The sequence below is a fragment of the Pelmatolapia mariae genome, linkage group LG7 (genome assembly GCF_036321145.2).
Source record: "Pelmatolapia mariae isolate MD_Pm_ZW linkage group LG7, Pm_UMD_F_2, whole genome shotgun sequence".
NCBI lineage: Eukaryota > Metazoa > Chordata > Actinopteri > Cichliformes > Cichlidae > Pelmatolapia > Pelmatolapia mariae.
The window spans coordinates 38904628-38932146 of record NC_086233.1 but is presented as its reverse complement, the minus strand read 5'-3'; the positions used below and the strand labels follow the sequence as shown (position 1 = coordinate 38932146).

Below are 27519 nucleotides of genomic sequence, written 5' to 3'. Positions count from 1 at the left end.
AAATTAGTAACACAGAACATATGTAGTTCATATTGCCAGATTCGTCACCTCTCATGACTTTTTAGTGAAGAGACCTAAAGAAACACAAAAGACACACGAAACTCGGGGAGGCAGTGACAACAGGTTTAATCAGGTTTAACAGTCCAAACTCTTTTACCTTTTTGGATCCACTACATGAACCACTGAAGCAATCCAGGTCAAAACTTGCCTGTCCAAAGCATGTGCATGCAATTGTAACAATTTAAAGCACTATCTCTTTAAATGTTTGCCAATTTTACCCAATAAATCAGAGTAACACATGCAAACTTAGCCCATACCATTCAAACCCTCCTCCCCATCCTTTCCACTCTTGGTCCCCATTTTCTCTCTCACTGGCACAGCCCTCCCACTTGTCCTCCTCTCTCTCTCCTCCTTCTCAGAGGACCAGCTCTGTGTCTCTATCTCTGTGCACTTGTCTCTTCAGTCAAGAAGAAACTAAGTGAAGGAAAGAATAGAAGAAAGAGGTTGTTGGAAAACTAAACAAACCAAAACTTTGATTCTGCAACATGCCACAGAAAGGTAAGCTTGCTCAATCTCTCTCTTAGTCAAGGATGGAGTTGAAAAGTTATCGCGCGTATAACGGATAAGGTTGAAGGGTGAGAACCAAGTGCTGATGTAAAAGCATTTTAGCTCGTTTGATTTGTTTCTTTTCTATTGTTGTTGTTGGAAGAAAGAGAAAATTATCAGAAGCGTTACGCTAACTGGTACAATGCGTGAAATGGCAACATTTATCTTCTAATTGTACTCGGTCCCCCTTTTAAATAAAATTAATTAAATTACCAAAAAACAGAAGAACGAGAAAAAGAGAAAAAGAGAAAAAGAGAAGAAAGACGGAACATGTAATGGTGACAAACTTTTCCAAACAAGCCCTTCCCCTCTTTTACTGCAAAAAACTTCATTATAGACAGAGAGAAGTGTTGTTTTAAGTATGTGATTTAATTTAATTCAATTTTTAAGATTTTTATTCATTGACTGGTTTTAGGTTTAAACTCCAAAGACATTGATGTGTGTATGATCGCGGGCCAATGGCCTCTGCACAGGGCCGGATTGCTGTGCTTTGTTCAGGGTTATGTTCTTTCAGACTAAAACAGCCGGGTCAGGAAGAAAAGAGAAAACAAACAAAAAAAAAACCTCCTTCTTCTCATAGTTGTGCGGTGCGGTGACGCCAGGTGATCCCGGCCGCTGTGGACTGAGCCGCTGCTGCCTTCACGCAGGACAAGGTTTCCCCGAACTTTACCGCAGAAAGTAACGAGAGTGTTTTTTAAAAAGCAGGAGCCTTAAACTCTAATTTAACTAATAAACTTAATCCCGCCTTTTCCTTCATTGCGATTGGAGTTAAACAATCCAGCAACAAAGTTGTCGGGTATTATGGGTATGCTGGATATTCTGTTTAAACCCATATTAAATGGGTTACATATAGGAATATATTTACCATACAATTTCTACCACCCAGAGATTGTTGCGCATCCTCTATTGAACAGTTATTAAATATCAAATTTATAAGGACAAGTGAACAGTGGTGAACACCGCTTTCTAACACTTTAACGCACTCCCCGTGTTTCTACCGAACCTGGGCGTTGTTGTTGACACTAGACTGGCAATGTTTCATTCTAACAATCATATCATCATCGCGATCATAGTGATAATGGTAATAATTGCCATCTTGCTAAAACGATTGTATTTAAACAGTACTGAAGGGTCAAAATAAAACACACGAACTTCATCACCATTTGTAGCCACTTGTTGTCTGTAAAGACGGCATCTAAAATATGCAGGAGGTATCGTTTCTTTAACATTTTTAAACAAACAAACGAAAAACAAACAAATAAAAAAACCCAAACCCTAAAACGACAGAATGTGGACACTAATCATTAAAGTTACTCTCATCAGTTTATTTAAACCTATCTACGATCACACTGTGGGAGAAGACCTTTGCTTTTTATTTGAATGGTTTTTTTTCTTTTTAGGCCTCGACTCAAAATCCCTGTTTGGAAAACGTGTTTTATTTTAGGAGCGCATTTAAAAATACGTCACCTCAGAAATTATTTCAAAGTCTACCGTTTGCTGTCATTGTACTCTCATGCTGTTTTGACTGAGATGATTTTGAAATCCACAGGCAGTTTACGATAAATATTTTCTTAATTGATGATCTAATTAAGTCAGTCGTTAATGAACATCTTAATCAAATTGAAGCCAATTAAACGCATGATTAATCAGGCCGGAATAAATTCATCCGGCGTGCGAATTCAGAACATATTATTTTTGTGTGTGTGTCTAAGGGATGAGAGCGAAGTGTGGGCTGTTGCCATATGTTGTACTGGGGACAGGAGGATTAAGACACGTGTCTGCTCTGTGCACCTGAGTCACATCTGATACTTTGTTCATTTGACGGAAGCGAGAAAATGCCTCCATCTTTCCAAGAAGTATTTTATCAAGTAATATCATGATGCAAAAACTAGAAAGGCATTCTTTTTACATTTCATGTTCCACGTTAATATTTTCAATTAGAAGCTAACTGAATACCGTCAGTTAGTTATATATATGTGTAACACACAGGCTACTCATCCACCCAATTCAATTCAATTCAATTCAATTTATATAGCTCCAAATCACAACAACAGTTGCCTCAAAGACCCTACAATAATACAAAACTACCAGCACTAAATACCAAATTATATTCAGATGTACAAAGTACAAAGTATAGATCCACAGTATTGCAGTGTATGTGTTCCCTGGTGATGTGGACAGCCTTTAAAAGACCGTGATCGTGAACACACTGCTTAATTATGAGCTACCAAAAAGTCCAGCCTCTTGATACTTTGCCAAATGAAGTGGGAACAAATTCCAGTAAAAAGTTATTTCTGTGGTCTCTTGTAACTGATGTGGCCTAAAGCTTTAAGTCGTACTGGTCAAAAGTTATAAGGAAACGCTGTATATATAATAAAATACACACACACACACACACACACACACACACACACACACACACACACACACACACATATATATATATATATATATATATATATATATATATATATATATATATATATATATATATATTCCTGATTTCAAATTGAAATGCTTCTCTGTCTCTCTCTCTCCGTCTGTCTCTCATATCCACGCAGTGAATGCGGATGAATGAAACTTTTATATTGTCATCACTGCGTCCAACAGAACTCTTTTATGTCAGTTGTACTGGTCAAATTGGGCTCCCCGCTGCGTTTTTGTGTCGCGGGTTTTTTAACGAGCCGCAGCTAACGAGGCGACGACACTAAAACCCCGCGGACACACAAAGCCCGGCGGGTATTTACCGAGCTGAGCCGCCGCTCCGCTCCTCCGGCTCTTTGTCTTCTTTCACTGGGAGAAAAGCCCGAGTTATAGCGGGAACAAGGTGCCACAGTCGGCATGTGTATGCGTTTGTTCTTGTGTGGAGCTGCTTAATGTTCATTATGCAGGTTGTTAATGACAAGCGCTTAAGAGAAAGCTGCTTTGAAGCCTTTCTTGGTTAAGTTTTTCTCAACTTAACCTAATAGAGCTGTGATTTTGAGAACAGGGTTGTCATGTGTTTCTCTACACGTGAATCACAGAAAACTGCTCCTATTGCTCTGCCTAATCATGCTTTCATAATGGTGACTTATTTATTGAATGATTGATAAGCCGCTCTATACACTAAAGATGAAAACACTTCATATATATATTTCACCAGGACACTACACTCAAAATCATGTTGAAACTGCACAAAATAGAGGATTTTTGTGCAAAACTTTGTATCGTTGTGACAAAATACTACAATCTCATTTAGTTGTAACACAAGTCTTAATTGACATATTTCTATAATTTGTTTTTAGATTATTATTTATATATTTGGACTATTATTTTATTATGATCAACATCTAATTCCAATAATGAAGAATAAAATATGAAACAAAGCTGAAAAAATAGTTTGTCACTTAGACAGCTCAGTGGTTAGGCTATTTGGCTAGCTAGGCTATTTTCTGTATTTAATTAAATAGTCACATTTTCCCCCAAAAAATATTTTCGTCCTGTAAATTTACAGTATCGATGGAGATATTTTCTCAAAAACAAAAAAAGAAACTTGAGAAAAAGATATTATTGGGTGTTTTTGCTTGATCGTTGCCTGTGGTACAACTACTTCTCACTCCTACTTTTTACATGACTAGACCTATTTCTTTGGAACCATGTAGTTTTTCTGATTATTTTTAAAACATGTATGCGAGAAAATATAATGAATGGTCAGTCAGGTAATAAAAAAAAAGTATAGAGAAGGATTTTTTGTACATTTTAAATCATGTCATTCCATGAGTCTTGAGTGTGAGCGCTCATATGTGCATTACTACCAACCATAGGATAGTTAGTCCACCATCCAGACAAGGTCTTTTTTTTCAGTCTTATCTCAGCTTCACCCCTATAAAGAATTTTAAAAACAACATAGTCAGAAATCTTCTACATTGTTGCATGAAGTTAATGATGCAAATCTGACCTTTAGAGATTCAGGTTATTCTTTCTTGCAATTCACTATCCAGGTAGAGGCATGTGTAGTACGCTGTTTCTCACATCTTCTCTGTTTGTGCAGATTACAGAAGTCAAACAAGCTGGGAGAGTGGTGTGGCCTCCATGATGCAAAACAGTAAGTTTCTTCTCAAAAGTATATGTTGTTCTTATTCATTTTTAATGTTACTTTATCAAAAAAAATAAATAAATAAAAAAAAAAATCCAGGTCTGGTGTTATCAGGTGTTATAGCACTATACATACATGTAGAAATCTCTAACCTCTACAATCATTTAAAATGTTTAAGTCACTGACTGTAATTCTGTCACATTGGAAATGCAGCAACTTATGTTGTAAAACAGTTTGATCACAGTAAATGACAATTCTGGTTTATTGCTTTGTGGTTTTTGTATAGCATCAGTGTACCTGGCAACAATATGAAAAAAAGTTGATCATTGATGTGGAACAGCTTTATGACTCCTTATGGTGACTTTCAGCTTATTGTTTTTCTTGTAATCAGCTTTTTATGGCAGAAAAGTTTAAAAACTACTATATCTGTCCATCGTGAAAGAGCAGACTTTCTGTCTGCTCTTTCAGAGTCACATCTGAATGAATGTTAGCCTCACATTCCCCAAGTGGTCAGAAATCTGACTCCAAATAATTCATAATGTCATAGCCACACGTGCCGGACATGTAAATAGCAAAGCTGCCTCATGAAATGCACATTCCCACACACATCAAATATAAAGGAAAACATTTTCAAAATAAAATAGCTTAATATTTAAAAGTCTGTATACCGCAGGTGGTGTGGTGAAGAGATTATCTACCAGACCTGCTGCAAAAATGTGGTCTCAGCTACTCTTAGTTCATCATCTAATTAAGTTTTTTTCTTCTTTTTTATTTTTTAAGCTTACTTGTCTTTAACTTTATTTTCCAAGTGATCAAAAAAGAAATATTTAATGACAGGTTTGGAAGGTCATGAATGGACATCAGCACTGACTTAGATGACGGTAAGATTAAAAGCAGTCAGATAAAAGCAAATGACAGAAATTAAAAACATTGTCTTTTTTTTAGTGTTTTAATGTCTTTAAAAACAACAAACACCCTTTCATTAATAAGGTATAATTTAGTAGTTTTGTAAATTTTTACCAGTAATAATAACACACTAGGCAGGATTACCGAAGAGGTTGTAGATGTTCTAAGAGAGTACGGTGTTATTAAAGTTGAAACACCCAAACAAATAAAAAAACAACAATCCATATATAGTCTCTTTAGCCTTGTATGTAAATGTCCCTTAAATTTACACTGGTTATAGGACTCACAGTAAACTCCACCTAACAAAAGGTGTCTGCAGCATTTATCTGTGTGTCTGCTTGTTTTTCTTGCATCTGTGGCCTGATAAGTATCACTCAATCTCACGATGAGGCCAAGGATCAATTTTAGCTCAATTTCATTTGCAAAATATCATTACTAAATGTCTGAATGGTTGCTTTTATTATTAGATCATTAAAATGACTAATATTTATTTGCTTAGATCATTAATGCGTTAAGATTTATTGATGACTGATTAGCATACAGTAGTCAACATAATTCAGTGAGTGTGCAGTATGACCTATGAACACACGTCTGAACCTGACAACTCATTAAAAAGAAAAAAGAAAAAATCCAAATGGAAGACGACTTCGATTTATTAGGTCTAAGAGTTACTTCTAAACAGAATTCTTTAAACTTGAAACTAAACAGGAAACAAGTGAAAGACAAAAAAGTCACAATTGAGAACAAAGATTATCACTATACAGTGGTAATTGCAAAGATTACTGATTAAACTGCATATAAAAATGAATTGTTCATTTATTAATTGTGGGATCAGTCGTGCGTTTCTGAAGTCTCAGACAAATTTTGGATTTTGAAATTGGACATGATGATGATATTTGGGCAAGAGTGTGAATCTGAGCTTCTAGCTCAGGGAAGCTAACTACGTGCATTTGTTATTCACTGTGTTATTAATTCGAATGCTAATTTCAGTTACAGGGCAACATATCCTTTAGGCGAAACTTAACCTTTCATCGTTTGTTTCACTAAGAAAAACAAAGCATTTCATTTTTATTAAAAGACTTTTACGTGCAGCACACTTAACAACAGCCATAGCGCTTATGAACTCTGATAATGAACATTTGTTTAATAGTGTATAAGTAATAAAGTAATGAAAAAGAACAGCCACAGTGAGCAATAAGATGTGAGATTCAGGTAATAAGCTGCAGAATCATCTGTAACTGTGTTTTGCTGTTACCAGATTCATGTTATGTGCACGGGAAGAGGCCAGTTATAAGTCAGTTTCTTTATGAAGATGACAACTGACAGTTTTGCTCCTCTACAGAATTCTGTATGATGTGATATTTGAACAACTTAAAATAAGCTTAAATAAGTTGCTGTTACCACAACTACAGGTGTTATCAAACCATCAAGGAATGAAATCTTCAATATTTTAACTTATGTCAACTGAAGAGAATTTTTACTCTAACATTTGCCCTTTTGTGGCTCATTGGCTTGTCATTCCTCCAGCCATTCACTCGAGATGCTGGACTGAGACATGGCTGAGACAGGCTCGTCCTTTGCATCAGCTTTGATTCAGAATGCTTTGCGTAGTCTGACCTGCATCCCCTCCCTTCACGCATTGCATTGTCTTGATGTCATATAAATGTTGTCTTATGGTTTGTCTATAAATATTAACAGTTTGCATTTGTATGGCAGTTTTCATATATCAACTCTAACTGTGTAAGCGGTCCATAGATTATATTGCTGCACTATAAAAATATCTCTGTTTCTCCCACTTGCTCTCTGTGGTAAAAAGTGCAAACGTGCACACTTCAGGAGACAGTTTGCGTTTGGCCCAATATAAAACTAAGAGCAAGTACAAGCGAGAAGAGGCCCTAGGCCAAACCTTGAAAGCGGCTTAGTATGTTCCCCTGGAGTATCTCTTCCTCCTCTGCCCAGAAGGAGGTCTAAGAAGTGTGCTGCTTCTCAGTAGCCAGAAGTAAGTAGTACAAAACAGAACAGATTATAATTCAGCAACCCTGAAAATGGACTGGAACTTACAATACTTTTCTCCTCTGAGCACTCAAAGTGCTTTCTACTGCAAGCCACATCCACCCATTTGCACAGTACTTTATTCGATACCTTTAAGTGGTTTTTTTTAGCTATCATGCACACACTTCAGTACCCTGCCACTCATCTGGAACTGTAACACTGGCCTTCCCATTGGCAGACCTGCTCTACCGCTGTTGCTGTGTGGTTTGGAGGTTTTTGATAATGGATTTTCCAAAACACTGGTCATGAGAAGCTAAAACCTAGCTAGCTTTGTCACAGTTACCATCGCCGGAAAGTGTAACTGCGTAGATGAGCCTTGAGTGATCTTAGCAAAGTACACAATAATACAAAATAGCAGTTTCGTGGTGTGGTGATTAGTGCTGTTTCCTCAAACACTGACTTTAGGAAGCTCCTTAGTTCAAGCCTAGGCTGGGGCCTTTGTGTTAGGTTTTTCTGGCACTTGCATGGCTTTTCTCTGCGCAGTATAAAAATTATGTATGGGTTATCTGCTTATTCTAAACTGTGGGTGTCAACGGTTGTGTCTGTCAGCCCTGTGAGAGTCCAGCGTGTCCTTTAACTCTAGCCGTAAGACAGCTAGGATAGGGACCTGTGAGCCATAACTGGATAAGTAGGAAAAAATAGATGCATTACACAGCTTTATCAAGCAGTTTCTTTTCTAAGAGTAACTAAATCTTAACCGCACTGCTGTCACGACATCAAACATCTATGTCTGAAGGCACCAACAAACAATATTTTTCCTGTTACAGTTTTTTACAGACGCTAGGACACATTTCTCAATACTTAGGTCACTTTTGCAAAACTCTTCACACAATTCTCCTAACTGACCTTCAGCTTGGCAAAGCAGTTCATTTCACATTCAAAATGCACTACAACTACCAAAACACTTTATTCAGGTCTCAAATAAACTCATTCTTCCAGAACACTAGCAAAGGTTGACAGCCGACAAACACACTTTGTCACCCACAAAACAATGACCTAAAAAACACTAAAAACATGTAGCATTACACAGTGTTTTCTTGTGTAAAACAAGGACACATCTCCGTTTATAATTTCAATATATGTTACTGGAATGAATTAGACATCATGCAGACTTCCTTAATATTTGTGTATATGTATTTTTATTTTTTTGCACTAAGTAATCCCAAAATACAAGAATTTGTATACACACCATCCACTGATACACATACAATAGTAATGCTAATCTACTCGGTCTTCTCCATTTCTGGCTGGGTCCATGTTTACATCACAAAACAAACCTATTCAGCAGTTGTCTCCTTTTGTAATGAAATTGAAGGAGTAACACCTGTGTAGATGTTCATCTACAATGAGAATTAGCTGTGGCTGGTTAAACTGCATTTTTAGATTTAAAATATGTTTCAATAAAATATTGCTGTTGAATTTTGCTGTCTTATTCAGTTTTGCATTATGTTATTGTTTTGACCATAAGTTTAACAGTTTTGCAAACAGTATGTAAGTACATGCAAAATGTCCTGTACGTACAAAGATTTTTGGCAGTTGTTGTGTCTGAGTGAGAAAATAATTCATGAAATTTGAGAGATGTAGTCATTGAATGCATTTTGTGCCAAAACAATGATAACTGATCCTCAGTTTAGCCCACATAGACTTCTGTTGTGCTCACTGTGTGAGGAGTTTTGCGAAAGTGACCTACGTATTGAGAAATGTGTCCTAGCGTCTGTAAAAAACTGTAATAGAATGTTTGATGGGAAACAGCTGTGCTGTGTAGACACTGAACAACGGAAGGTTTGAATGAACCACATTCTTGTTTTATTTGAAGATCTTTGTTAATGATAGCACTACACTGTTAAAGTGAATGTTAATTGAAGTCAGGTTCAGTGCGAAAGAGCTGATTTAATGTGAAAGCTGCTGATCTCTTCCCAAGAGCCCACCTGCTCTTGTGTGTGTGTGTGTGTGTGTGTGTGTGTGTGTGTGTGTGTGTGTGTGTGTGTGTGTGTGTGTGTGTGTGTGTGTGTGTGTGTGTGAGAGAGAGAGAGAGAGAGAGAGAGAGGTCCAAATTGACTCCATATGTCTGTCTATTAATTGTGTGTCAAGAGAGGAAGGCCTGAGTGTTTTCCCTGGGGAAATGAGACTGTGATTAACATTTTTCAGTGAAACTATCAACCCCAAAACACAAAGTGAACATGATGTGAGGCAGCATGAAGGACAATTAGAAATAATGCAGTCTCACACCTAAAGTCAGCAGTAACCTCTGTGGAGGCCGTGACTCTTTCTATAATTTAATTAAGCAGAAGAGCTGTTCAAAGCCAAAGCTTTAACAGTGCGAGGTTTTGTGGAACACAAACTTTTTGTGATCCACTTGATCCACTTGTTTTTCTAGCTGAGAAGCTCTCCTGCAATAGAGGAGAAGACTGGAGTCTTCTCTGGTGTCTGTATGCATCTAAATGAACAGACAGCTTTTTGAATTGCACAGCTGATTATTTTATTAATCATTAATTAAAGACATATGCAGAGACATGCAGAGACCAGAGTAGCATTTGCTGGTTGCTGGTTGCAGGTTACTGCAACAGCTACTGCAGCCACCCATCATTACTTTTCATTGGTATATATGAAATATATAGAAACGGGATGTCTGACTTCTCACATAGAGAATAGCTGAGGTAATTTTTTTTCTTTCTTTTATACACTGGGTGTGATTTGGCGGGTGAGGAAGGTGGGATCCCCCTCACCCATCTCCACCCTGCAGGCCTACATGTCCCTACCGCTGCTATATGCTGCTGGCTGGCTAGCTGGATAGATGGATGACATTAGTAATAAAGAAACAAAACTCTAACAGAGTATATGTTTGTGCATCTAAATGACTTCTGCGGAAAAAACCTGTGTAACTCACTTGCTTTCTCTTTGTTTGTGTGTGTGTGTGTGACTTTGTGTATTGGATGGTTGTCTGATTTATTAATCCATGAGGATTTAAAAAAAAAATCTGCAATATGCTTCCCCCCTCACAGCCATTAATACACAATAGACAATTGAATCAGCATAAATCTCTACTTAACCCCAACAGTGTCACGGCACAGCATGCGTCAGCTCCCGCTGCTGAAACATTTCAGACCTGCAACATGTTAAAAGTGTTTTCTGCTTCATTCAAACTTACTTTACACAAGAAACTGGAGGTTGGACTCCAACCTAAGCTGCTGCAGTTCAGGAATAACAAGGATGATCACATAAAGCTATTGCTATAGATCAATGAATGTGAGCACAACAGAAGTAGATACAGAGTAATACTCAAAAACTGCAACAGCAGATGTGTGTTGTTTTCAGCCTGTGAGTTTTTATGTGTGTATGCTTGTTTCATCGTGGTAATCCTGAAGGAAACTTCAGTACTTTAGCAAATGCTGTAGTTATTATCTGTGTACAAATAAAGTACTCCTTTGTCCACTAAAACAAAAGTAATTAAGCATACAATTTCCAGGTAACTGTAACTGGATGAAAAGTGTAATGACAAACCTGTGACCACCACAGCTTTCCTGTATCCAATGCAAAACTATGCACTATAATTTCAAGTTTGTTTATGCCAATATTGAATGAAAATATGGCAACCAGTCTGGAGGAATTTGAAAGGTGGTGAATTTAATGTCACATCAATGATCCCAAACATTCGAATACAAGGAAACATTATGAAAAAAAAACAAAAACAAAAAACCCCCATAATTTCATTGTACATGTACAGTGACAATAAAGGGCTATTCTATTCTATTTTATTATAACTTGACTGAAAAAAAAAGCTTTCAATCCTTTTAAAGAAGAATTGCAGCAACAAAAGGCCTGAGTCAAAGAAGGCTAAAACTAAACATATTTAACGCATGGAAGAACATCAGAACATAGTTGTTTATTTAACTAACGACAGAAAAAAAGACAGATAACATTTGGAAATGCTAGACATTACTATATGCTGTACATACAATAACTAAAATATATAAGGATACCGCAAAAAACACAATGTCGGAGGAAATCTTTCTATTCATGTTCTCATATTTTGGGTTGGTTTTCCTACTCTTTTCATCCACTTGTTTCGTTAGTGCTGCTTTTTTTTATTACTTTGGGCCTCTGCTGTGAGTAAAATAAGAGTAAATAATACAGTAAATAAGTTGCTGAAAACCTTTGTGTGTGTGTGTGTGTGTGTGTGTGTGTGTGTGTGTGTGTGTGTGTGTGTGTGTGTGTGTGTGTGCGCACGTGCATGTGGGTATGGTGGGTATGTGGGTATATCTGTGTAGGCCACAGTGGAGTAAACCAGCTGGGAGGTGTGTTTGTGAATGGGAGACCTTTACCTGACTCTACCAGGCAGAAGATAGTGGAGCTGGCACACAGCGGTGCTCGACCATGTGACATATCCAGAATACTGCAGGTATTGCAAGGTGGTTACAACACCACAAAAATATGCATCACATGTCATACAGAAAAATGCAAATTCTTGCTAGATATTGTGAACAAATAAAAAATAGAGAAGTATTTTTTTATTTTATTTTTTTACTGGCAAGATATAATTGTTCCAAAGATTGTCTAACAAAGATGTGTGTTATTATGTTGCCCAGGTGTCTAATGGCTGTGTGAGTAAGATCTTAGGCCGGTATTATGAGACAGGTTCAATCCGTCCACGGGCCATAGGTGGGAGTAAACCCAGAGTGGCCACTCCGGAGGTGGTGGGGAAAATTGCTCAGTACAAGAGAGAGTGTCCATCCATTTTTGCCTGGGAGATCAGAGACCGACTGCTTGCAGAGGGAGTCTGCACCAACGACAATATACCCAGTGTAAGACCCTTCTGTTTTTCAGCAAAGTCATGTAATTAAAAATCTTTCCATGACAAGGTAGACTAATCATTAAAACACCCTTCACCATATTTAATTTGATTTTTCATGTAAATTTTGAGTTTACTTTTCTTTGTATAGAAACAAATGACAAAAATAATTGTCCCAGGGTGCTTGTGAGTTGTTTTATGAGACGATATCTATTGTTGTTGTGCGGTGACATGCTGCAAGTGGGGTTGCTACATATAGAAGCATTATTGTCTTTAAAAGTGTCTTTAGAACAAAACTTCACTCAAATAATATACCTGATCTGACTGTGGACAGCCGCTGTATTTACTCATTGTTAAGTCATATTGTTAACAGTCCCACAGAAAATTATAGGAGGCTTTAGCAAGTTCTCCCAGTAACCACAGAGAGGGGAGATTTTAATTACACAAACGGCTCCAGCACACAGGAACAATGTTCACTCCTCCAAACAGCCCAGCTCTGAAGCTTTACTGCTTCTGTGCTTCACTCTGTTCATCCCTCATCCTCCAGCCCCACGCCTACAGTATGGGGAGAGAGAATGATTAGCAAATGCACACCAGATGTGCCACTCTCCCCATTCTGCTCCACCTCTCCCTCTTGCAGCCAAGCCTCATACCCCACCACCTGACTTAACCCACTTAACTTACCCCCCCCCCCCCCCCCCCCCCCCCCCCCCCCCGACCATATTTACTACACTGTAGCACATTTACAATCAACAGTGCACCAGACTCACAAGCATTTATTTTGTACCCTGCTGTAGTGGGTTCACATTCTGACATTTTCCTGCTGATGTAAACAGATAAATCAATAGACTGAATGTGGAGCAGTGGGCAGTCGACCCCACACACCCAATGAGACATAAATGCCCCCTAGGCCTTAGTTTGAAGCACTGGTCTGCAAGATAAAAGGGAGAAAGAAGGTAGGGGTGTGGAGCAGTAGCTTACCACAGAGGGCCTGTTTCACCCTCTCAAATGCCATCTGGAACCAGTCCGCCCATTGGACCAGATGTGAGACACCTTTCTGGGTGGGGTCAGAGGGGCCTGCGAAGTTTGGGATAAACCTCCCATAGTAAACAGCTAGCCCCAAAAACTGATGTACCTCTCTTTGATCTTCATCTGTGGGCAGGTTGTAATGTGCACTTGCCTGCTGCAAAAGTGGTAATCCAGATACTATACCTCTCTCTGCACACTTCTTTGGGTTGGTAGTGACCCCAACCTGCAACAAGGACTCCAGCACTGCAGCTACCTGCTGCATATGCTCAACCCAGGTGTTGCAGTGTATGATCATGTCATCCAGGTAGGAGGCAACATATGCAACATGGGAGGCACCCAACCAGAAAGCATTAGAAGATGGCTGGGGCACCAAACAAGCAAACAAAAGCGAGTATGACAAATTGGTGCAGAGTGGAGAAGGCATTTTTTTCGCTTGGTCTCTGGAGATAAGGGAATCTGCCAGTAGTGTTAAATTCCGAGTGCCTAACCAGTCCAGGAGCTCACTCAGCCAGGGCATGGGATTAGATATCACCTTAGTCCATCAAGAATCTGGTTCTCCCCTCCATCTCCAGCATGTCTTTCAATTCTTTTAGAACTACTTTTCATCTCTGTTCTGAAAACCTACAGAGTAGTGACTGAACCATCATTCCCAGGGAAGTCTCACCATGATGCTGTATGATATCAATGTGACCTGGCAGAGAGAACACATCAGTGAGGTGCTTGAGACGGAAGGGGTTTCCTCCATGGTGCTGGAATCAGATATGTAGCCTTCTGCCCACAGCCTGCTGCAGCGTGGTCCCCCACATGGATTCATCTGTGACCGCTGCCTTCAAGTTTCCTAGTGACTTATCCTCTTCACCCAGTCTGCTGTTTCTATTGACAATCCATCCACAAACTGCTCCAAGACCACCATTTCCCGCAGCTGTTGATCTCTAGTTCCACCTCTCAGTTGCAACCACCATGTGGCTGTGTTTTTCAGCTCCTGTGTGTAAATGAATGAGGAATGAACAGCAGTCCCCACTGCAGTGCCTCTCAACTGGCAGTGATGATCTTTGGGGGGCCAGTTCAGTTCACTTTCCAGATGACTGGAACCCAATTTCCATACAATTTGAGCACTCAAAGTGCTTTTTTTTATGACAAGCCTCATTTACACATACATTCATACAGTGCTTTTTTCTAATCCTAAGTACTTTTAATTATCATACACTCAAACTTCGATGGATGCATCTTGGACAAGATCAGGGTTCAGTATCTTTCACAAGGATGTTTTGAACTGCAGGTTGGATCAAACCACCCGCCTTCTGAATAGTAGACTGATCTCACGGTACCTCAATAACCAAAGAGAGAGGAGATTTTAATTACACACACTTCTTTATTATCAAGCAAGGAGGAATCATTACTTCTGGCCCTGCACAAGTGCTACATCCTCAACACACCAATGACAATAATATACAACTAAGGTGTGTCTTATGTAATTATGTTGTTGTGTTTCTCACCAGGTTTCATCAATAAATCGAGTGCTTAGGAATTTGGCTAGTGACAAGCAACAAATAGGCACAGTGGGAGCTGAAGGGATGTTTGACAAACTCAAGATGCTCAATGCACAAAGCAGCTGGGGAGGACGCTCAGGATGGTATCCTGGGACAGCACTCTCTGCCACTGGTGAGACATTAACTCAAAGTAACACTGCGATTCTTCTTCACTAATTCATTCACAGAAGAGACGATTTCTAATTTTACAAAAACCAAATGTTTTGAATTGGTGTTAAATTTTGGTGGGCTCATGTGAATTGTAGCCTTATCTGACATGTGACCAGTGCGGTCTTCTGCTGCTTTAGCCCATTTGATTCAAGCTGTGAGTTTCAAGTTGTGAGTTAGGAGATGCGCTACTGCATATATTGGTTAAAAGGACTGGTTATCTGAGTTACTGTTTCCTTCCAAATAGCTTGAAGCAGTCTGGCCATTCTCCTTTGACCTCTGGCATCAATAAGCATTTTCACTCCGTGAACTGTTGTCTGCTGTCTACAGATGGTTGTGTGGGAAATCCTAATAAAGTAGAGGTTTCTGAAAACTCAGAACAGCAATGAAGCAATAAAGTGACCTGGAAATGTATACTAATAGTAGAAGTACAACAAAATCAACAGTTCCCAAAAGTGCGAGTAATATTGAAATATCAATAGCAATAATATTAATATTGTTTTATATCCTTAGATTTCAGGCTTTGATTCCCTGTTTAAAAGGAGGGAAATTCTTTCTGGAAACTTTATTTTAATTTGATGAAAACTTTAACTCAGGTAGCTTTAAGGTTTTAACTGCGAGTCACATTCAGCTCTCTGAACCAAGCTTCCACACCTACATTATGCAATCACAACTGAGCGAACTCGATTGTGATTAGCAGTATGCTCCAAAAAGCTATGAGGGCTTCAATTTGAAATGAATTGTTCTAACTCATGTGCTGTGAATTATTTTCTTATTGTTTTCATACTTCACATTTCCACCATCCATTCATGCTGTCAGTCATTTAGCTTATAGCTGTTATCTTCCATTCAATATCGTCTCTTCTTCTCTTCACACATTTTCAGTGTAACATCTTCATATAAAGCAGGTAACAGACACCATTTTACAAATTACAGGGCTGTTTGTTTGCTCTCTCAATTCTCCAAGAAACCGCAAAAACTCTTTGCAAAGAGAGTAGACGGCTTCATTAAACAGATCAACATCTTTGGCATTACAGAACTTAACTGAAGATATATCTCAAACCATCTGCTCATATAAATAAACAACATGTAGAGTCTCAAACACACTGAAATGTATATTATTTGATGATATTTTGATTTTTTGAGTTTCCAGTAGTTTTTATAGTTATAGTTCTAACTATATCTATATCTATATCTATCTATATATAAATAAATTCATACACACACACACACACACACACACACACACACACACACACACACACACACACACACACACACATATATATATATATAACATAAAAGGGGACTTTATATTAGATAGGCATACTTAGTGTATGTGTACATATTAGACTGTATAAACAAAACAGATGTATATGATGATCTAAATATGGGAAAATAATTATTAAGCAATGGGAAATTGCCAATATTTCTCATCATGTGAGTATGATGAGAAATAGTTTTTAGTTTTTTCTTTAGTTTTTTATGTTTTTTTAACATCTGTTATTTGAAACAGAGATTTAACTCAGACCCAGATTCCTTAACGTCCACAAATTTCATTCAAAACGCTCACCGAATAAATAATTTCTCATCCTATCACATCAGATCGTCCCGATTTATTAACTGGTGTATTTACTCTAATACAGGTTTCCTTTTTTATGTTATTTCAATGTCACTATTTAAACTACACTAAAAGTGCTGAAAATGCTTTCTGGGCATTTTACTTCATTGTAAATTCATGCAGTTCACCATTTTATGTTTTATCCAAACACACAAAGACGTTTTCAACTTTGATACAGTTTTCCCCCAATATGTTGCCACAGTGCTGTGCTATACTGCTTTACAACAGTTCAGATAATATGCTTAGTAGGTTAGTTGGTCATTTTAAATGGGCTGTGTCAGTGGATTTATAAACCAGCATTTGCTGCTATAAAGTGTTTTGTACGAGTAGAATATGAGTGACATCCAACAGCAGCAAACCACTGTAAGAAATGATGTGCTAATTACATTTGCTTTTCATAATTGTTTTCATAACAGGACAAGCCAAACAACTATTACAAAATATGTTTTAGATGTAATTTTGACATTCTATAATTTTGCAACTGTTTGCTTTCAAAGTAAAGAGTCTGCCCTACTTCACATTAGGTGCCCTATAGGTCATGCTTTTTCTTGTGTTATTAAATCTTGTGGTGGTGGCAACGTGACAAGATTTGAACATTTTATCAAATTACAAAAAAGTAATTTTTTCCCCCCAGTATTTTGTTCAATGGCAGTGTGTTTAAATAGATTGTCCACATGCAAAAATGTTTACATTTTATAGCGTCGATTTGTGCAACTTGCTTTTCTTTTCCTTCAATTTGTGTGGATGAGGGCCCCATTTGTTGTATGGAGTAGGCTCATATGCTGCTGCCCCTCCTGCAGCACCCTGGGAGTACAACAGTGAAACAAAGTCATGCTATACTACCACGGCTGCTGCCTTCCTATCCATCTACAGCATGTTTGTGCCTGTGTGTGTATGTGTGCCAGAGGGAATGGGGGAGTCTGCTCTCATTTCCATCTCTTTCTGCCTGACTGACTATGACACTGAGCAATAGCTTCATTCTGTTGTGCAGCGCTTGTCTGTTGGGGATAATGAATAATTAGGCTAGCACCACAAATAACATGCATTCCACAGGGAGATGGAGCTCCTGTATGCTCAAAGACCAAATTGTAGATCTCCTACCTGATGTGCTTTTAAACTCAATTGGTTTAATTTAGAGATGTCAGAAATATCAGGTTATCAGCTAGTTACATGAAAAAATTAGTACATTTCATGTTATTGACACAAGTGTGTATCTAAGACATACCCCAGTACATGATACCAACTTAAATGTAGTCTCCCACTTCCTGCAGCACTCCACAAGTTCACTTCAGTGAAGCTCTGCTTTGTTATATCCAAATACTGATCTTATTGAGGTTTGGGGGGCTCTACTCTAAATCTGGTTCAAATTAGTTAATAGTAACATAAATTTCTTCTGAATACAGAACAGTAACAAGATGCAATATCATCTGGTAATCAGATACGAGACCTTTCTGCAGTACTGTATGTGCTGAAATTCCAAAGTCTGATAACATAACATAGTAAGATTTATAAAAAAAAAATGTAAAAAAAAAATAAGAAAATTAAACACTGGAGTAATGTTGTCATGACATTTTGTGTGTGTGTGTGTGTGTGTTTTCTTGTTTTCTTCTTTGGTGCAGAGTGTCCGCAGGCAGAGGGAGGGGAGAACACAGTATCAGTTAGTACCAATGGTGAGGACTCAGAAGAGACTCAGATGAGACTACAGCTGAAGAGGAAGCTCCAGAGAAATAGAACATCTTTTACACAGGACCAAATAGAAGCACTAGAAAAAGGTAATTTCTGGCATTCACCATAACATCATAAAGCAACACAATACAACCTCCTATATGTACCTGCCGATTTTGCCAAAACTGGAACTCTTCCTGGAAACTGTCCTTTGTGAAAAGTGTTAAAATGAATTAAATTAGTTACATTTTTTGTAATGCATGCATTACAAACTAGTTTAATCTTTTTATATACATCTTTGCATGAAAATGGATAATGAACACTTTTCTGCTGATACCATAAACAACACAAACAAAAGAAAAGAAAGAAGACTGCAGTCTGCATTTAAGCGCTTAGATAAAGACCCTCTCCAAGTATCCTGATTTCCCTTTTTTTTCCTTTTAATTATTTTATAAGCCTGACTTTTGAATCATATCTATCAAGTAGACTCCAGTTTGTTCATGTAAATGGAGAGTCTTCTTCAATTCAATTCAATTCAATTCAATTCAATTCAATTCAATTCAATTCTTTATATAGTGCTAAATCACAACAACAGTCACCTCAAGGTGCATTATATTGTAAGGTAGACCCTACAATAATACATACAGAGAAAAACCCAACATTCATATGAGCCCATATGAGCAAGCGCAGTGGGACTTCCCCGACAGTAGGAAAGAAAAACTCCCTTTTAACAGGAAGAAACCTCCAGCAGAACCAGGCTCACCAACACGAAGGGGCAGGCATCTGCCGTAACAGGTTAGGCTGAGAGGAGGAAAACAGGACAAAAGACACGCTGTGGAACACAAGCAGAGATTAATGACAAGTATGATTCAATGCAGAGAGGTCTGTTAACACATAGTGAGTGAGAAAGCTGACTAAAGAACTGAATGCATCATGGGAGTCCCCCAGCAGCCTACACCTATTGCTCTAACTATATGCTTTAGCAAAAAGAAAAGTTTTAAGCCTAATCTTAAAAGTAGAGATAGTGTCTCTCTCCTGAATCCAAACTGGAAGCTGGTTCCATAGAAGAGGGGCCTAAAATCTGTAGGCTCTGCCTGCCATTCTACTTTTAAAGGAACAACAAGTGAGCCTGCAGTGTGAGAGCGAAGTGCTCTAATGGGGTGATATGGTACTACAAGGTCATTAAGATAAGATGGGGCCTGATTATTTAAGACCTTGTATGTGAGGAGCAGGATTTTGAATTCAATTCTGGATTTAACAGGAAGCCAATGAAGGGAAGCCAAAACAGGAGAAATATGCTCTCTCTTTCTAGTCCCTGTCAGTACTCTTGCTGCAGCATTTTGGATCAACTGACGGCTTTTCAGGGAGTTTTTAGGACATCCTGATAATAATGAATTACAGTAGTCCAGCCTGGAAGTAATAAATGCTAGTTTTTCAGCGGCACTCTGAGACAGGATATTTCTAATTTTAGAGATGTTGCACAAATGGAACAAAGCAGTTTTACATATTTGTTTAATATGTGCATTGAAGGACCTATCCTGGTCAAAAATGACTCCAAGGTTCCTCACAGTGTTACTGGAGGCCAAGGTAATGCCATCCAGAGTAAGAATCTGGTTAGATACCATATTTCTAAGATTTTCAGGGCCCAGTACAATAACCTCTTTATGCCTTGAGGCAACTGTTGTTGTGATTCGGCTCTATATAACTAAAGTGAATTGAATTGAATTGAATTAGATTCAAATACCAAGATTAATTATGGAGGTCCACAGGGTTCTGTAATAGACCAATTTTGTTTACATCATACATGCTTCCCTCAGGGATTATCATTAAAAGGCATAGCACACATAATTTCCTTAGGGATTAATAAAGTATTCTGATACATTTTCACTGCTATGCAGATGACACCTACCTTTATCTATCAATTAAGCCAGATGACAGATGCTAATTCGTTAAACTGCAGGAATGCCTTAAAGACATAAGGGTTACGATGACCTCTAACTTCCTGCTTCTAAATTCAGATAAAACTGTGGTGCAGATATTAAACAAATATGTAGGACTGGTTTCCTGTATTTGGGCAATATCTCTAAAATTAGAACCATTGTATCTCAGAGTGATGCTTTAAACCTAGTTCAAAAACCAGTGATTCGTTATTATCACGTTGTTCCCTAAGTTTCCCAGAAAGCTTTCATTTGATCCAGAATGCTGCAGCAAAAATTATAACAGGAACAAGAAAGAGGGAGTATTTTTGTTTCATATCAGCTTCTCATTGTTGGCTGCTTGTTAAATCCAGAATTGAAATTAAAATCCATCATCATATCTTAACCCCATAACATAATACTATCCTAATAGAGCTTTTCACTCTCAGATTGCATCTTTAGTTGTGGTTTCCAGAGTGTTTAACAGTAGAATGGGAGGCAGAGCCTTCATCTATCAGACCCTCTTTTTTGGGGAATCTGCTCCCAGGTTGGATATTGAAGAGAGGCACCCTCTCTACTTTTAAGATTAGGTTTCAAACTTTCCTTCTGATAAAGTATATAGTTAGGGCTGGATCCTTATCATTGGGCTGTAGTTCACGGGGTAGAGCAGGTTACCTACTAATCGAAAGTTTTGTGGTTTGCTCCCTGGCTGCTCCAGTCTGCAAGCCAAATATCAGTGAGCAAGATATAAACCCCAAGTTGCTCTCCGATGCATCCATCGAAATATGAACGTGTGTGAATGTTAGAAAGCACATAAGCACAGAAAAAAAGGTGTATGCATGTGAATAGGTAAATGAGGCTTGTTGTATAAAATGCTTTGAGTGGTCAGGTAGAGTAGAAAAGCTCTTTATAAGAACCAGTCCATGTTGACAAGTGCTTGCTAATACGGGGTTGTGTGATTGTTGGGATTTCTCTCTAACATTGTCGGGCCTATACCTCACAATATAAAGCACTTCGTAGCAACAGTTATTATGATTTGGAGCTGTATAAATATAAATAAAATTTAAGTGAACTGATGACAGCTGAGGAAGTTTTGGATTTATCCAATCAGGAATTTCCTGTGGTGGTGTCTCACTGAAGAGGAGTGATCTTCTTTTTATAACATGTATGTCTGCAAAAATACTATTGAAAATATTGATATACTGAAAATACTATATAAGTATTGCTGAGAAGCATTTCAGATAGTTGTATAGATTTGGGAAAAATATCTTTCAGGAGGTAATTTTTGCTGAAATATTAGACTTATGGTTTGCAACAAAGAGGCACATCTGTGGTTGACTTCTACATTCCACATGACCTGTCACAATTCAGAGAATAGTAGTTCTCAGTGTCCGTCTGAAGACTTCACCCTTGTATCAGGACATATTATTTTTCTTGCTGCTGCTCCTTGGTCTGCGTTGCCATGAGGTTTCCAAAGAGCGACATTTATAAAGTGTAAAACCTGTGCATAAACTGTTTTTTTGTTTGTCAGATCACAAATGAGCTGGACCTATGTTATTAACTACTCCCACTCACCTCACATCTACTGATTTGCAAAGTGTTCTGTATGTGTGGTAAATGTAGTGCAAAGGTGCTTTAAGGGGTCAATAAGATTTTAAAAAGGGCTATGCAATAGCTTTTTCAGATGTTTTCAGTCCATTTGAAGCAGGGGCCCTCCCAAAACAGATACTGTATTGTGTAATTAATGTGTAATAGTACAATCATTCAACATAATGTGCAAATTATTTTGTTCTAGAATTTGAAAGGACACACTATCCAGATGTGTTTGCCCGAGAACGCCTCGCCAACAAAATAGACCTTCCAGAGGCAAGAATACAGGTACGCTCTATGTTTAGGGTTTTTTTAGGTTTACAAAGAAATACAATATGCAAACTTTTAAACATCTTTCAAATGAAAAAACCTGTGCATGGAAAAGTGGTTTGCTAGCCAATGTCAGCTGTGGGTTCAAATACCAAGGGTGTATCGACTTCTTCTACAAAAGACTATCAATTGGAAATCAAGATTGGAAAGTTATTGTGTTACTGTAGTTTCACCTGTCCACATTGACCGTAACAAGGTCCTTTAAAGAAATTTAATTTTAGTGTGACTGCTTCTCCATCCTCACTGTGCACAAACATGCATTTATATGTAAATGTATCTGAAGCTAAGATGAAGCAGTCTGAGTTATTTTTAGAACAAGTTTCAAAAGTAGAAGCAGAATTCGGTTTTCTATCTTTACTGAAAAACCAAGGAATGTTTTGCTCATCATTTGAGAAAACTTGTTGTGGCCAGTTGTATGTTTAAGGTAGACTTTAACATAGGAAGTCCCAATCTTTTTTCTTTTTTAAGATCAGTGATTTATCCTTCTTATATCTCATGCTACATGCAGGTTTGGTTTTCCAACAGACGAGCAAAATGGAGAAGAGAGGAAAAGCTGAGAAATCAACGTCGTCAGGTGTCCAACTCTTCAAACCATATTCCAATCAGTAGCAGCTTTAATACCAGTGTTTACCAGCCTCTACCACAGCCTACTACACCAGGTACTGACAAAGATACTCAAGAAATGCTTCACACATCTGGGGCTTTTTCATGTGTGGATATCTTTTATGAGTTTGTTTCTATTTTCTTCTTTTGTTTGTAGATACATGCACATGATCATATACACAGTGCCACCAATGATTTCAGGATATTCCACTCATGAGCAGTTGGTAGTACTATAAGACATACAACAATGGAGCAGAGAAGAACAATAGTAGTTTGTCTATGAATTATATTGTGAACATATTTTAGATGAAATGTATATTTTCTCTCTCACACTAGTATGACATATTGTTTAAAGGAAACTCATCTGGGCCTGTAATGTCAGACGCTAGCAGTCCAGTTACATTTATTATGCAGTTACTTTTCCCATCATATGTGCTGTCCAGCCCCACTATACTTGGACACTTGGACACTTTGGACAATGATTGTTGATTACATAAATGGTTTGCTTGTGATATTTCCTCCCGTATTGTTAAAATTTCACATTGTTGCTCTATCCATATTTCCATTTCTGTCTATCTAGTGTCCTTTTCATCAGGATCCATGCTGGGAAGGTCAGATCCAGTTCTGTCCAACAGTTATAGCCTCCCAGCAATGCCCAGCTTCAGTATGGCTGCCAGCCTGCCTATGCAAGTAAGATTAATTTACAAGATAGAACAATATGCAAATAGTCAACAGTTTGCATAAAGGCACTGGAAAACCTAGGGCTCTTTTTTGCCAACCTAATAGCATAGAGCAGATCTCAGTCATATGCATCATGCATACACACCAGCAAGACAGACCAAAACCATCATAGGAATAAAAACTCACTACACCATTCTATAAAAGTATCTTTTCAGTCTGTCTTCTTTAAATAATTTTAATGAGCTCAGAAAACAGGCCTACACCTTTATTCAAAAACAGATATTAAACCCTATTAAGATAATAACCAAAAGATTACAGTTGAATTAACCATGTGTGGCATGGTTACCTGTCAATATCTTCAGGGAGATTTAAAAGCACTCCTGAAAAATTATGGTTGTGTGTTAGCATGGTAAATTTACGATGTCCCATCAATGTGCTAATTCACAAATATCTATTGGAGCCTGTCACTTTTGCGTGTTTTATCAAACCTTACACAACATCAGTTGATCGTCCACTCTTCATTTTTGAAGCTTTACTACCAAGGCTTCCATAGTGAATGTACGCAAGAAGTGACTAAAAGTTTCTTCTTGTTTTGGTAGGTTTTACTTCATGTCTGCTTTTACATTGTCTTATTGGGCACACACTGCTTGCCTTGCTTGACTGACAGATGTTAGGAACACAGATCGACCAGTAAATGGAAAGCTTCACATTTAGGCTCAGTTTCTGTCCACCACAATAGAGCTGTGAAAATGTTCCACCTTCACCCTCTGGCGGGATGCTTTTACATCTTGCAGTGTTTGAAGGTCGTGGTCTTTGTCTGATTTCTTGCTGGCAAAAGTGACTTTATAAAGTAGAATGACTGATTGAAAACAAATTTAGATTACCGAGCTAGGAAAGTAAAGTGCACTATGTTGAAATTGTGTTATCAGGTTATAATTTATAATGTAGGCTAAAGGGTTTCTCTGTGGTGGTTGTTTTTCCTGTACCTGCTTTGATTTCCTCTGGATTTAACTGAATAGTCCCTCAGTCTGAAGACATGCATTTTGTGCTCGCTATGCATGTGAGGTAGCTAGAGTGCAACAAGTGCATAGAATAAAGTGCTGAATGGTCAACTCTAAAACACTTTGAGTGGTCAGTAAGATTAAAAAAAGCACTATGTAAACACCATTTCCATCTGCTCAGAGCAAACCAGGCAACCATTCTGCAGGAACCTGTAGGATCGGTGTCTCAATACCCTAGACCAGCGTTAAGATATAAAAGAGACATAGTCAAGGAAATGAACCGAAGAGCTGGTGTAATTCCTCACCTTACACCAAAAGACCAATAGAGTTGGAAATAACAACAAACAAGAATAAGAAATACAATATTTATGTCATATTTGGAAAAAAATTTTGTTTCTGCAGCTGAGGTAACAATAAAAGCGTCATAAAGAGTTATTATATAAAATAAGAAAAGTAGTATTTTCACGTGTCATCTCAGCTGCATCTGTGGTTACTGGCACATACCAGAAAAAGTTGATTACATTGGAATATGAAACTCTATGTTTTCAGACATCCAACCAGACCTCTTATTCCTGCATGCTGCCCACCAGCCCCACTGTAAATGGAAGAAGTTATGAGACATATACTCCTCCACACATGCAGCCACACATCAACCAATCAATGACATCGTCTGCAACGTCGTCAGCAGGTAGGAAGTTATGAAGCTGTGCCTTTACGGCACTTTATGACATGTCATCCCTTCTGATCTCACAGGTTTCAGACATTTAACATTTTGTGCCTGTCATGTCTGTCAGTCTGGGTTTGAATTATTTGACTGACCATAACAATGTAGTTAAATGATAAATGGACCGGTTCTTTTCTACTCTACTTGAGCGCTCAAAGTGCTTTTTGTTGTTTTTTGTTCAAATTCAATTGTTTAAGTTAATCTAAATTCAATTTAAATTCATTCAATTTAGTTACATTTTATTTACATATCACCAACATACACCAACACCCATCGCATGTTTATATTGCAAAGTAATGACCTAACAATATTAGAAAGAGTTCTTTAGGAGAAAGTACTTGGACATAGTGGAGAGACAGTAAGAGCACAGAGAGAACACCCTGTTGTCAACATCATGGTGTCCAGTAATGGTGTTTTGTTGTTGGTGTGTGCTTGTATTTAATTCAATTCAATAAATTAAATTGAATTCAATTAAATTGAATTAAATCATTCATGCTCATGGCATCTAACCATCATTTTTAAATGTGTACTGTTACACTTCTGAAGGGCTGTATTTACACTCTTTACAATGAGCTTTACCGTGACCTAAATAACTTATTTTACTGTGCAAACCCAACCAAGTAAGTTTAGGTGCTTAAACATAAGCAGTGAGTGAAAGTAAAAGTGTATGTGAGATGCCTAACTGTTTATAGCCAATATATTCCTGGTCCACAGGACACCTTGAATGCAAATGGTATATGCCAAAACAACATTACACAATGCACTGGCATGAGAGCTAGCTGGGCAGAATAGGGCTCAGGGAAACAGCTCTCTGCTCTGACAGATTATTACCGGTATATGCAGCATCAACAAATTGATTGATCTGACTGACATTTTATATGTCCCAACATTCTCAGAGTTTTTCTTATATATACATAAGCATATAAGATAAATTCATATATTTACTGTCCTGACTTACTCTGAATGCTGAAACGAGGTTCAGTGTTTCCTTTCTATAAATTCACACTAACTAACAACATTAGGACCTCAGACAGGCTTTCTTTGACCTCCATGTTCAAGAACATCAACACCAAATGTCTGTGTAGACATTTGAACACAGTGTAGATTCTCATCAGTATAGAACAGAAAGCCTTTCATCTGGTCATGTCTTTGTGTTAAACATATTTGCACCTGCCCCTTTGCAGTCATTCTAACACACCTGTTATGCGACAAGTGGCGCTTTTAATGGCTCACCACTGAAAGCTTTTGTTCTCTCTTTTACCAGGTTTGATTTCCCCTGGTGTCTCAGTTCCAGTTCAAGTTCCAGGAAATGAAACAGACATGTCACAGTACTGGCCACGCCTGTAGTGATGAAAGGCAATTATTCATGCCTGCTGTGATCATCAACAGTGAATTCAACCACAGGACGGTTGGGGTCTCATCAAAATGGAAACTATTCCTTCTTGCTCCAGTTTGAATGTAAAAAAAGGACTTCAGCAAATACGTATGAAATATAAATTACTCTTATTAATGCTTGTGAAGAAACAGGATGCAAGGATTTTAAATGGTTTTCAGAACTAGAAGGATTTTAATGTTGCTGCAAAACAGTACAAGTTCGACTGTAAGTGGATCAAAGGTTTTTGGGACATCATGTTTATCAGCTACCGTTCAGAGTCTGGATGGTGTGGATGCTTTGTCCAGAATGCAAGCTGTTACCTGAGTGGTACTGAGGAAGCTCAGGAAAGTGGATCCTTACCCTGGTGATTATAACCTCCAGACAGAAAAACTCCTGAGAGTCCACTGGGAGAGTTTGTGGGAAGACACATTACCTCTACTTTAAGTTGGTCATTTTTATCATACTGGCGTGTTTGTACAAACCCAAGGATGTTAACTGAAATGTAAAGGGAAGAATTTAATGAAACTTGAAGCTGTCTGCTGTGATTGTTTTCATAAGCAGATTCCAAAAGCCTTGGCCTGGAATGTGTATAGAATTTCAGAATGGGAATTCTGGTGATATGTGTTTTGTATTGTAGAAGTCCCAACACAGGCATGGACTCTGATCTTAAACTGAAAAATTATGTCTTTGTTGGGGAAAGATTGTTCCAGTTCTAAAGGTCTAATGTCCAAAAACTCATTAATTTACAAAGCCTGAAGGTAAAAACACTTAAAAAAAAAAAAGAAAAGAAAAAAGAAAAGAGTGAACATTGGATTCAGTCTGGGATATAAACCTGTTTCTAATTTCAAAGTGTAAAGTAT

At 38.0% G+C, this 27519-nt stretch overlaps 1 protein-coding gene across 1 annotated transcript; it reads left to right on the top strand.

Annotated features, from left to right (window-relative positions):
* The first annotated feature begins 324 nt into the window (after positions 1–324).
* LOC134631081 (paired box protein Pax-6-like) lies at positions 325–27519 on the top strand. Its single transcript, XM_063479038.1, has 11 exons — positions 325–558; positions 4637–4690; positions 11908–12038; positions 12226–12441; positions 14957–15119; positions 18394–18546; positions 22151–22233; positions 22784–22934; positions 23459–23568; positions 25110–25248; positions 26549–27519. The coding sequence occupies exons 1-11, from the start codon at positions 546–548 to the stop codon at positions 26629–26631; spliced, it is 1296 nt and encodes a 431-aa protein (XP_063335108.1). The 5' UTR covers positions 325–545; the 3' UTR covers positions 26632–27519.